Raw genomic sequence first — 12412 nt, 5'->3', positions numbered from 1 at the left:
TTTTATATTTAAAAATTGCGTAAAAATACTATAAATCATGATAATTGATAACATGAAATATTTCAAAAATGTTGTATGTGGGTAGTCTTATTATGCCTTAAATAGCGTCAAAGAAAGTACAGGTTTGTGATAAAAAAAAACTTATTCCTTTATCCACGCATACAATCGCTTCAAAAACTCGGTTATTAGCCCCAAAACATACCATTTATATTATAGCACAGACCACATTGTTGGGACGAACACAACATTAAAAAATTGTACCGAAAGCTGTCCAAATTGAACACAACACTAATTGATTATACGAACAACAATTTAATTCCTACTGTACAAGTGGGCTCCATTTCATTATTAATTCAGATTTATGGTTGTTACGACCCGATTTCGAAAACTAAGGTTTCGAAACCATTTTCGCAACTTTGGCAATTTTGTTAAGTTTTTTTTGGGAAAATGGGTAATTTGGAAGTCGCCACTTAATTTTTAGGGTAAAATTAAGAAAACCATTTAAAAGGTAATTTTGAAGTAAAATCTTTAATAAACCAGAGTCGGGTAAGGGTTCAAATAATTCTCCAAGGAAGGGTTTAGGCATCTTAGAGAATCCGCTAACATGTGGTTGACCGACGGATTGAAAAGTTTGGCTAATTTTTTAAAAAAGGGTTAAAATATCTATTTTGAAACTTAAATAAAAATCTTTTGAAACTTGTGAAATCTCAAAAATAATCCTAACTTAAAAATTTATCCATAGTCAAATTTTGAACTTATACAATTAATTTAAACTCATAAATATGGAATAAAGAACCTTGTTTAATGACTATGAAAGGTTATAAAGAATCCTCAAGTCATTCATGCAAAGTCCTAAGTTAAATTAAAAGACAACTAATTTATTTTAAGAAACTTAACAATTTTATCCTATTCAAAAATTTGAACTAAATAGTTAGTTCAAACTCATAAACATGGATCCAAAGCTAATTACTAACTATGAAAGAATATGATAATTCTCAAGTTAGTCTAACAGCTTAAGTTGCCTAACTTGCAAGAGTTTTGAAAATTTAAATACTTAAGGTAAACAACTAATGAAATAGAAGAGTTATATAAAAACTTCCAAGGATTCACCTAAGTTAGATAAAATAAATGTTAGAAATAAATGTTAGAAGTTAAAAGCAAATATCACAAAATCACAATATAAGGAAAATAAAGTGCGAAACATGTGAGTTTCTTAGCTGCTGCTGCTGGCGCCATTTTTGAACTTTTTTAAGTCTGAAAAATGTGAGTTTCAGCCCTTCAAAGCTGCTGCAATTCTGCCTCATTTCAGCTGTTCAAATTTCGGCCAATTTGAACGGAAAAACCCTTTTGTTTCAGCTCTTTTGAGCTGCTGTTGCTGCTGGTTTTGGGGTCTCAACCCAATATATCGGCTTCCCTTTCGTAACTTGGTGGAGGTTTGACTCAAAAAGAAGAGAATGCAAGAGAGGGGGGTCCATTGGACTCATTCGGAGAGAGTTCATGTGCAAGAAAAGAAAGAAAAAAAAGAGATTAATATTCTAATCTAACATACGAAAATACTAAAGGAAAATACTTCAAAAAGTCATAACAATTAAACCAACATAAGAAATAAATAAAATAAAAGACAAAACACATAAACTGAAATTTAGCAATTAGACGAAAGGAAATCATGCAATATTTATTAGCAATAGACAGAATGATACAAAATGACATAAAACAAAATAAAACAGTGAACACTATCATAGACATGGATGTGAACACATAGAAATCAAATCCTTCACTTGATCATGGTTTGGAAACACGTTGGTGTTTAGACATTAAAGTAAACTTTATTACAATCAGCCACAAATAACAAAGGGAAAGCATTGAAATTTAAACAAGAAATAACAAATTTTCACTCTAAAAATATTTTGTCTAATCTAAAATATCCAGAGAACTAAAAAAAAAAGGCTTAAAATCTAATGAACACTTCTTTTTGTGAACTTTAAAGAACCTGAAAATAACAACATTGCAACACAAGCTTTCTTCTCTAAACTATTATCCAAAAGCAGACGTCAAGCTAAGACACACATAGACCAAGATATTAAAGGAATATAACTAAAGCAAACTTGAAAGAAAACCTATGCATGCTTCTATCAGTATTGTACTTCCAACAAGACAGATAAATTTTAAAAATAAACAACTTTTGGCAAAAACAGAGAACAAACTTTTGCAACATGGTAAATGAGTAACTTTAGAGTCAACAAGCTCAAAATAGCATTTTCAGACCAAGCAACCCAATATTAAAGAGCACAACTTATATTTCTAATTATATGCATTCAAACAGGGTAGATGGAAGGGAGGAAACCATCAGTTTTATAGCATGAATTCAAACGGCATGTGAGGATAAAATAGTAAACGGACTAAAGAGGATACACTCCAGTCAGCCAAAGCATGATAACAAACAAAAGGTAAATGGAAAGGGTCCAAAGATTAGATTACGAACAAATCACATCTTTAATCTAAACTAGCCAGTCCGAACTCATCAAGAACAACAACTAAAGCACACACTAAAGAAGATCATTTTAGCTATGGAAAGCGAAATCGAAACTAAGAGCTCGACTTAAGATCAACATAACTTATAAAATAAGAATCTGAAGAAGAAGTTGTTCAACATTTAATCCCTAGAATCTCAAAGATTGGCATAGTAGTCATATGCATATCAACATCTAGACAACTGAATATTCAAATCTGGTAGCTCACTAGATTTGCTTAACTGTTTATTTACACATATTGCTCGAATGTCAACCTGCTCCTTTTTTTCCTTTACTCTGCACTTTGAAAAATATTTGTTGTCTATGTATTTTGCATCTTTGTTGTTTCAAATACAAGTACTAACACCTAATCATTACTTTATAATTGTACAGGTATTCCATTTCAAGTTTATAAGGAGGCTACAAGAAGTCTAATTTATGAATAGTTACCTTGTGTGTGATGTTAAAGAGTGTATTTTAGCATTATCAATATAAAAATGAAGTCATGGACATTGTTCCAAAATGTCTATGAATTATGTCTTGAGTTGCTTTTCAAGGAGTAAGGTGTGAGAAAGTATTGTTTAATGAAGAAGCTAAAAAGGTGCAATTCAATTTTGAGACCTAGTGTTGAGTTGGTCTTTCACATTAAACTTGAGAAAAAAAAAAAGAACTAACTTCAGTGAATGCATATTAGTACTGTAGGATCTTACTCATTCATGATGGCTTTCTTTTGTTACTTAATTGTAATTTTCCAAAACTTGTTTTGCTTGAACAGGGTTTATCGTTTAGGGAAATATCAGATCCGAAAATGTTTTGCCACGAATTGACAGGTTTGTTTATTTGCTTCTTATAAACTTCTGTAAATTCTTCCATACCTCGGCTTTACTTTTTATTGTTGCGTGAATCTGCGAAAGTTTTTGCTGTCTTTTAGTGCTATGAAAGAAAGTCACTTTGATAATAGAAGTATAATAAGTTTTATAAATACTAGGATTAGTCTAATAACCTCTAGAATTCAAATTTTCGCTACTGTTTGAGTATATTTATAGTGAGGGACGTTCATGTCACGAGTTTCAACTCTAACGTCGACCCAAAGTTGGGGAAAGTATTTAAGTGGAAACATAACAGAGGGGCATGTGCATACTCTTGAGTTTTTCTGATGAACAATGAGGTTTGACTAGCTAACTAGAAGGGAATTTTTCAACTATTAAATAAGACTGAGTCTTTTCTCGACTAAAAGGATGTCTTTTAGTTTTAAACCAAATACTTCTATTGTTTCCTCCTTAGAGTTGTTGACCTCATCCAATCCTTGTCATTTTGATCAATGTATTTTGTTCCGCTAGATTGTTGGACAGATTGTAGGAGAAACAACACAGTAAATTCGATAATGAAGCTTATTTAGATGAGAATCACATGCTATTTAAAAATATCCAGTTCCTTGTCGAAGTATTGCACCCTCTACTCTATTTTATTTCGTATGAAATCTCTTCTAATTGCTGATTTCTACACTTCTGAAACGCACACATGGGCACATTGCTGATTTCGTATGTTGTTGTTATCGTCGTCAAATTAGTAATGTTTTGCTCCATTTTTAAGATTCTTATATTTGAATTTGTGCATATGATGTGTCTTTTACTGTAGTCTACACAACACATCGAATTGCCACATACTTTGTTAAGTGGTTGGGGAAGAGTACTCCTGGTTTGTCATATGGAGTGAGGCTTTGATTGCACCTGCAATGCCCAGCACTACGGCAAGAGCTGGTGGGTATTTTTGCCTATTATTAAATCTCTCACTTTCAGCTGGAAGTAAGCGTGGTGATCCCTCCTCCAGGAAGCTAGGATCTTACTTGATTCAATCTCAATTTCAGGTATGCCTTTGTTTTGCCTGCTATAGATGTGTGGTGTGTCACATAATTAGATGACTTTAATGAAATGTAAAACACTCTCTATGGATACATGAATTAGTACTGACCAAATGATCCTATTATTCAAGAATTCAATCTATATACACCAATGGTGAAAATAGTTTTTTGAGCCATTTAAGGTAACATTAAGTTTGTAACCTGGAAAATAAGGTTATTAGCATGACTAAAATAGGTTAAACTATTAAGTTATATCCATAGGGTAATTTTTTACTACTCTTTGTCTGAAGACTGATATTTATCTTGAATTTGCAACATAAGACATTATGCATTTGATCAAGTATTACTATCTTTTCGATTGTGCATCTGTCTCTTTCAGGAATACATAACATATATAGGGTATGGAATGATGTCAGCTATATGAAGCTCTTAACCTGCAAATTCATTACTGAGAACTCAAATCTATCTAGAATTACTTTAATAGCTTCCATAACTAAAAAGGATCTGAATGAATTGTTTGGTTGTTGAAAATAGCTTTACCTGTCAGCACTTTAATTATTTTTTTTGCCTTTAAAAGCAATGAAAAACAACTTTATCACATGTTGTTTTGTATTTTTAAATTAAAATTAGCTATATGTTAAAAACTAGATGTCAAAAAATATGTGTGGAAATATAATCCTCTAGCCTTTTGATATTCTCAACTCTCAAGTGTATAAAAGATCTTGATTCTGGAGAAGAACAAAGGGGATATAAAGGCATTTTGATATTGTTGTGGTGATTCCGAACAGTTTCAACATGTAGGTTGAAAAATCTGATGCGAAGTCTCTGCTGACCAAACTGTCTAGAATATGTGTGCATTCTTCCTGCTTCTCGAGTTCTTGGTTACATTGCTTGGCTGATTATCCCTTGTGCAATAGACATAATATATATGTTGATATTCTATCATGTTGTTATATATATATATATATAGAGAGAGAGAGGGGGGGGGGAGAGGCTTTAATAAATTTTAACATATGTGCTTATTTGTCGTTCAATTGGAAAATAATGGTAGTTAATTAAACCAGAGAGCACGTAGTGGAGGCCTATGTTTCTATCCCCCACAAAAGCTAAGGAAAACATCTCTAACTTGTTAGCATGGACGCCGATGTACTTGAAAACATAATCTGCAATGAGGCCAGAAAGAGAGAATCGCTGCAATTGCTTGCATTGTTGCAAATGGCCCCAAAACCAGCATCAAGTGCATGTATTGCAAATGACTCAATACAGTAACTGCATTTGTAAAAAAAATGAGAATATCTCTTGTTAATTTTTGCATTTTTCTTTGTAGATTACCCTTTTCTGAGTACTTGTGTCCTTAGGTGCAAAAAATCTTTGATCTTTGCATCTGAATGGACAACCCTGATTACCTAACCCTTGGACTGCTTGACACTGGTTTTGGGGCCATCATTCACCATTGCAGGCAATTGTGACGACTTCCCCGTTCACGCCTCCACTACGTATTCCTCCAGTTGTGTAAGCCTTTGTAATATGGAGAAAAGAGACAGCCCCTTCAGCAACGAGTCTCTGTTGGTCAATGTTGCAAAGCTGGAGACGGTAGGATATCTTTAGATGCCTTGTTGTTCAGTAATTTATGGATCAGAAGTTATCAAGGGTTAATGTGTGTAATGTGTACTTTTACTTTTTCTTAAGTGTGTAATATGTACTACTTTCTGTACACGTGTAGCACGTATTTTATGTCAAAAAAAGAGAAGGAAATATCCCAATTCATATTGACTCTCACACCTTCCGCTTTACTCTTCTCTCCATTGCAATTTCCATGGTAGTCATTAGAGTGTGAATTTCAGCTTCGTACTCCCTTTTAAGATATTTTTGCTTAATTAATTTAACAAAATAATTTGCTCCCGTAAATACTCTTATAAAACAAATACACTCTTCTTCAAGTGTCTAAGAAATTCTAATCATTTGATCAATTTCATTGTTCATCCTTCTTAAATTTTCTACCTCAAATTTCAAGCTTTGCAAATACTAAAATGGGTGAACGGAACACACAAAAAAATGACTTAGGCTTTTGACATTTTATTAGGAGCAATCTAGATGACATTCATACAAATAGAGAATCTGTGTTGATCCTTATTTCTGGTGCGTGTTTGTTCTATTCTGGTGTGTTGCCTGGGCCTATCTTATTAGCCATTAAACTTTTTGACATCTCTTTCAAACTTTGTGATTTGCATCACTGAAAGAGGGAGAAAGAGTGTTGCTTCTGGCTTCAAATGTCGTTTCTCCTTGCTGGTAAAGACGTTTTTTCTCCCTCACTCTTTCAATAATGTGTCTGTCTGTTTTAATTTGTATATTGTAACACCTTCTTGGTGCTTTCGGTTATGCATTTATATATTCATTGAAATACTAAAATCTATTTCTGGCTAATGTAATGACTTTTAACAGATATCTGATGCCATCAACGTTTGGCATTTTAACTGAAGGAATGACTTTTTACAGATATCTGATGCCATCAACGTTTGGCATTTTAACTAAAGACTATCTACATGTTGTATCCCTAGATAACTTTTTGCATTCATGTATTTTCTGCTGCAAAATAGATTCTAGGGTTAAGGTAACTAATTTTCTAATGGGTTTTATATGTATCATTTACCTGGTATGGATCTGAAAAGGGGGTTTATGAGGATAGAGTGTACGCAGACCTTACCTCTACCTCGAGTAGGTAGGAGACACCAGCTGAGAAATGTTGTTTCCAACTACATGGTATGAAGCTACAAATAAAGAGTTAAGTTTTAAGCTTCTAATTATCTCTACATTTTTCTAAACATTCTAACTTATCTAATTTTTTGCTTTCTTATTTTATATTTTGTGTTATATGTGTACTTATGACCCTTACATATGCCGTGTTTATTAAGGTATGTTTACTATGCTTCATTTAAATTAATATTTTACCTCTTTGCCGTTCTCTTCTTTTGTTGCAGTGGTGTAAAGAATATAGTCAAGAGCGAAAGAATTTAATTACCTAAACTTGGTTTTTGTGATTGTACTGTTGAAAATATATTTATATGTATAATAGTAGAATTATTCATTTATTAATCTCTCAATATATTGAAAGAGCTCTAATTACCCTTAGCCTTTGATTAGCCCAAAGCAATCTCAATTGCTCACACGTGGAAATAAAAAGCCTTCACTTGTTAATACCCAATCAAATTGAGCCACAAAGGGCCAAAATTATGAGGCCTTATAGTACAACTTAAAATGCTTTTGATATTATAGTACAGCTTGAAATGCTTTGCTACCAAACTCTGGATTGATTGTTAGAGGTGAACACTTTGCATATAATATAAAGAAATAATTATTATATTATACAGTTTTGTACAATAAATTATTTATTATAGTCATGTTGGCCCCGTGCAACGCATGGCCATCCCCATCTAGTACTAATAATATGTAACAGTATTATTCCAATACCTCTTTTTCCACAACCTTATCATCATATTTATGGAGGATATTCTTACAAATAAATATATACTTTTAGAAATCATGCAATCCATATTATTTTTTATACACCAAACAAACATCGGATAAGAAATAATCTCATAATACACCATATTCAATATTATTCTTATACATCCTACCAAATGAGCTCTAATAGTTTAGATCTATGACACATTACTCTTGAATATATTGGTTATTAAAATGTCTTGCACCAATCGACATGCATTATTTTAGCATATCTTATTGGGGACTTGCCTCTTTTATTATGAAAAATAAAAAGATTGACTTGCATTGTATAACATAATTAATATAATTAGAAAAGCAATGCACCTACCTAAAGTGTGTCTAGAGAGGCTAAAACGTATATAAACCTTGCTTCTATCTAATAAAGATGGAGAGACTATTTAATAACATATTCAGTAAAAATTTCATAAATGAACCAAGAGAAGATAAAACGTATACAAACCTTACTCCTACCTAATAAAGATTGAGAGACTATTTTTATACCATGAAATGATAAGAATCATAAAGTTAGACGTGCCCTAGGATTGGATTCAAACTAACTCAATTATTGCCTCTCACATGGTTGGTGATTTAGCTCTAATATATATACATGTATTAATGAGTAAATATTTCATCCTACTAACTTAAAAGAAATACTCCATATATCCACTTGAAAACAATGTCAAAGTCTCAAACTTCTCCCCAAATTCCTCCCAACTATTTACCAGAGGATGAACTTAGTGATGAGTGTACGAAATTGCTCTTAACTCTACCAAAAGAAAGAGGATGGCTTGCATCACATATCTATAATTACCAACGTTTTTGGGCAACACCACGAATCATTCAAGGTGTGATTGCTTGTCAACAACAATTTCAGGCTCAAGATAGTGATATTATCCTTGTTACAACTCCTAAATCAGGAACCACTTGGCTAAAAGCACTTTATTTGGTTTAGTGAATCGAGTAAAACATCCTATTTTTGAACAAAATCACCCTTTACTTATCAAGAACCCTCATGATCTTGTTCCATTCTTGGAACTTACACTCTATGTTGATGGACAAGTCCCTGATTTCTCATCCTTCACCACACCTAGACTCTTGTCAACTCATTTGCCCTTTGCTTCATTACCAAAATCTGCCCAAGATTCAAAAACCAAACTTGTTTACTTATGTAGGAATCCTTAGGACACTTTCATTTCCATGTGGCATTTTGCAAACAACTTAAGACTTCATCACAAAGATACCAATTCCATTGGAAAAGTGTTTGATCTTTTTTGCAATGGTGTGAGCATTTATGGTTCATTTTGGGATCACGTGTTAGATTATTGGAAAGCAAGTATAGAAAATCCTAACAAAGTACTTTTCTTGATTTATGAAGAAATTAAAGAACAACCAAACATTCAGATTAAACACTTAGCTGAATTCTTGGAATGTCCATTTTCTATAAAGGAAGAAAATTATGGAGTTGTAGAGGAAATATTAAGAATGTGTAGCATTAAGAATTTGAGCAATTTGGAGGTGAATACAACTGGAAAGTTGTCAACTGGAGAGGAAAATAAAGTGTTCTTTCGGAGAGGAGAAATTGGAGATTGGAAGAATCATTTTACTACAGAGATGAGTGAGAAACTCAATTATATCATTGAACAAAAATTTCAAGGATCTGGACTGAAATTTTCATACATTTGATTAGGGGTTATTTTGTGTTTTGAAAAATAATATTGGAGTACATGTATTTGAGATATGCGTATTTGAGATTAACGTAACAAGAACATATATATCACAAAAATTCTACTAGTAATATAATGGTACTGTTTTAGATGTTCATTAATCATTATTACAAATTATGTATTAAATTCATATTACTTTGTTTTGTCATGGACAAAAAGGGAACCACACTCTATACATATACTCATGTTTAGAGAGGGCACAAATTAAAGAACGACTTGTAAACGATCCATTCGATAACCGTTTTGACACTTATTATGGGTTTGAAATATGAATTTTGACTTGCGAGGCTGGGTGACATGAGTCTCGAGGCATCCAAATGTGTATCAGAGAAGAAAACGAAAAGCTAAATGTTAGGCCAAAAAATTGATCAAAAACAACATTTGAGGTAAATGGACTTGAAATAGAGGTTTGAAAGTTCTTATAGATCTAGATAATGATTCAGAACTTAGATAGATAGTTTGAATGAGTCTCTAGGAACTTTGGAGCAATTCGAACACTTATGTAATTTTAAAAAAAATCATCACTCGTGTTCTTCAAAAGATGGATTAAATAGATGTTCAAAAAGTTTAATTTGTTCAAGTGATCAGAATCAAGCGGATTTGTTTTCAAGGTATTATTTTCAAGTGATCAGAATCAAGCGGATTTGTTTTCAAGGCATTATCGACCTCAATATTGAAGAAATTGATATACAAGATTAGAATGCATCATTTTCTAGATATTAAGTGATATTTTAATCAAGAATAGTAAAATATGTGATGTACTATTTTCTCCTTAATCAAGATTTTATCCAATTAAACTTTCCTTATAAAAATTTTCATGAGACAACTAACAATTATATTACTAGATGTGTGTACTTTTTTTCTTAACTAAATATTTTACCCATGGATATGCCTAATTAAGAGCTATCTCTAGAGTGCTTTGTCTAGTTCTCTTACTTTGCTGTTCAATTATTAGATGCGAAAAAAAGTGTTTTCTAACATGACCCCACAACAACAACATTATTAATGTAATGTAACAAAATTAACAAGAGCTCTATTTAAAGTTTCTTGTCTAGTTCTCTCTATATATACACTCAATCTTCAAAACCATGACAACATCTCTTCCCAAATACTTACAAGATCAAGAGGGCTTAAGTGAAGAGTGTAAGAATTTTTTCTCAGTGTTACCAAAAGAAAAAGGATGGATGGGATCGTATATTTATAACTATCAAGGTTTTTGGGCATCGCCAAGAACAATCCAAGGTGCGATTGCATGTCAACAACAATTTCAAGCTCAAGATAGTGATATCATCCTTGTTACACCTCCTAAATCAGGAACCACTTGGTTAAAATCACTTTTATTTGTTTTAGTGAATCGAATGAAACATCCCGTTTTTGAACAAAATCACCCTTTACTTGACAAGAACCCTCATGATCTTATTCCATTCATGGAACTCACACTCTATGTTGATGGCCATGTCCCTAATTTTTCTGCTTTCACTTCACCTAGACTCTTGTCAACTCATGTGCCCTTTGCTTCATTGCCAAAATCTATCAAAGATTCAAAAACCAAACTTGTTTACTTGTGTCGGAATCCTAAGGACACTTTCATTTCTATGTGGCATTTTACAAACAATTTAAGACTTCATCACAAAGATATCCATTCCATTGAAGAAATATTTGAATCTTTTTGTAAGGGGGTGAGCCCTTATGGTCCGTTTTGGAATCACATATTGGATTATTGGAAACAGAGTATAGAAAAGCCTAATAAAGTACTTTTCTTGATGTATGAAGAAATTAAAGTGCAACCCAAACTTCAGCTTAAACGCTTGGCTGAATATTTGGAATGTCCATTTTCCATAGAGGAAGAAAATTGTGGAGTGATGGATGAAATATTAAGAATGTGTAGCTTTGAGAATTTGAGCAACTTGGAGGTGAATACAAATGGGAAATTGTCAACTGGGGCAGAAAATAAAGTGTTCTTTCGTAAAGGAGAAGTTGGAGATTGGAAAAACTATTTTACCATAGAAATGAGTGAGAAACTCAATCATATTATTGAACAAAAGTTTCAAGAATCTGGAATAAAGTTTTCTTACATTTGATTAGGCATTAAGATTCTATATGTCAATTGAATGCAATTATTGTTTTAAAAGTCAATGTTGAATTGAAGTAGTTGTATTTGAGATTAATATTGTAAGAAGAACATACTACAAGAGTTTTGTTGTAGTACTGATACAATTATGTGCACAACTTAAATTGTTGAAAAAATATGTATAAAATCATATATCTTTATTTGGTCGCAAACGGTGCTTTTCATAGTATGATCGTTTTCCTTTTCGATTTTGAAAGTGTCTAGTATACGTATTGAAGCCGATTAATTTTAATTAGAGCTGTGTAGAGTTTTATTCGAGAGAAAACACTTTCTACCAAATCATCATATATATTTTTTTACTATGCTTATGTTTGTCCATACAATTTTTTCCACTTTTATTCAACAAAGAAATTTCAAAACACCATTTAATTATATATCAGATTGATTTTTTGAAGTTTTTGTTTTATTTTTTTGAAGATGAATTTCAAGTCTGAAAAAATCGCTCTAGCTATTCTTTTTTCAAATGATTGCAAAAGGCATATCTTGAAGGATTAGTGAAACAATAATGCATTTTAACAAATTACTAAATTGACCCTAAATAAATTAAGCTAATTATGAGTACAAATCATCTTATATCAAACATCAACCAACTATATCAGCATCTACCTAGTTTTTACACTATTTTATTCCCACCCCCCACCCCGCCCCGCCCCCACCCCACCCCCACCCATATATATATATATCA

The 12412-nt window shown here is 32.3% G+C and overlaps 1 protein-coding gene, 2 long non-coding RNA genes and 1 pseudogene across 3 annotated transcripts; all 4 read left to right on the top strand.

Annotated features, from left to right (window-relative positions):
* The first annotated feature begins 2818 nt into the window (after window positions 1-2818).
* On the top strand, window positions 2819-4093 carry LOC107060863 (uncharacterized). Its single transcript, XR_001473578.1, has 2 exons — window positions 2819-3340; window positions 3863-4093. It is a non-coding gene; the product is annotated as an uncharacterized lncRNA (long non-coding RNA).
* Window positions 4094-4225: 132 nt separating this feature from the next.
* LOC107060862 (uncharacterized) lies at window positions 4226-6164 on the top strand. The gene is made up of 2 exons (XR_001473577.1): window positions 4226-4377; window positions 5831-6164. It is a non-coding gene; the product is annotated as an uncharacterized lncRNA (long non-coding RNA).
* A 2354-nt stretch (window positions 6165-8518) lies between these two features.
* Window positions 8519-9691, top strand: LOC107060861 (cytosolic sulfotransferase 12-like; annotated as a pseudogene).
* A 971-nt stretch (window positions 9692-10662) lies between these two features.
* Window positions 10663-11680, top strand: LOC102582400 (cytosolic sulfotransferase 12-like). The gene has a single exon (XM_006348585.2). It carries the CDS (start codon window positions 10685-10687, stop codon window positions 11675-11677), a length of 993 nt encoding a protein of 330 aa, XP_006348647.1. The 5' UTR covers window positions 10663-10684; the 3' UTR covers window positions 11678-11680.
* The last annotated feature ends 732 nt before the right edge of the window (window positions 11681-12412 follow it).

This window comes from Solanum tuberosum, unplaced genomic scaffold (assembly GCF_000226075.1).
Source record: "Solanum tuberosum cultivar DM 1-3 516 R44 unplaced genomic scaffold, SolTub_3.0 scf00103, whole genome shotgun sequence".
NCBI classification, from domain to species: Eukaryota; Viridiplantae; Streptophyta; class Magnoliopsida; order Solanales; family Solanaceae; genus Solanum; species Solanum tuberosum.
The sequence above is the reverse complement of the archived record's forward strand: the minus strand, read 5'-3'. Positions and strand labels throughout refer to the sequence as shown.

Excerpts from the sequence above, each read along its gene's own strand:
- LOC102582400 (XM_006348585.2), top strand. The coding sequence starts at position 10,685 with ATGACAACATCTCTTCCCAAATACTTACAAGATCAAGAGGGCTTAAGT.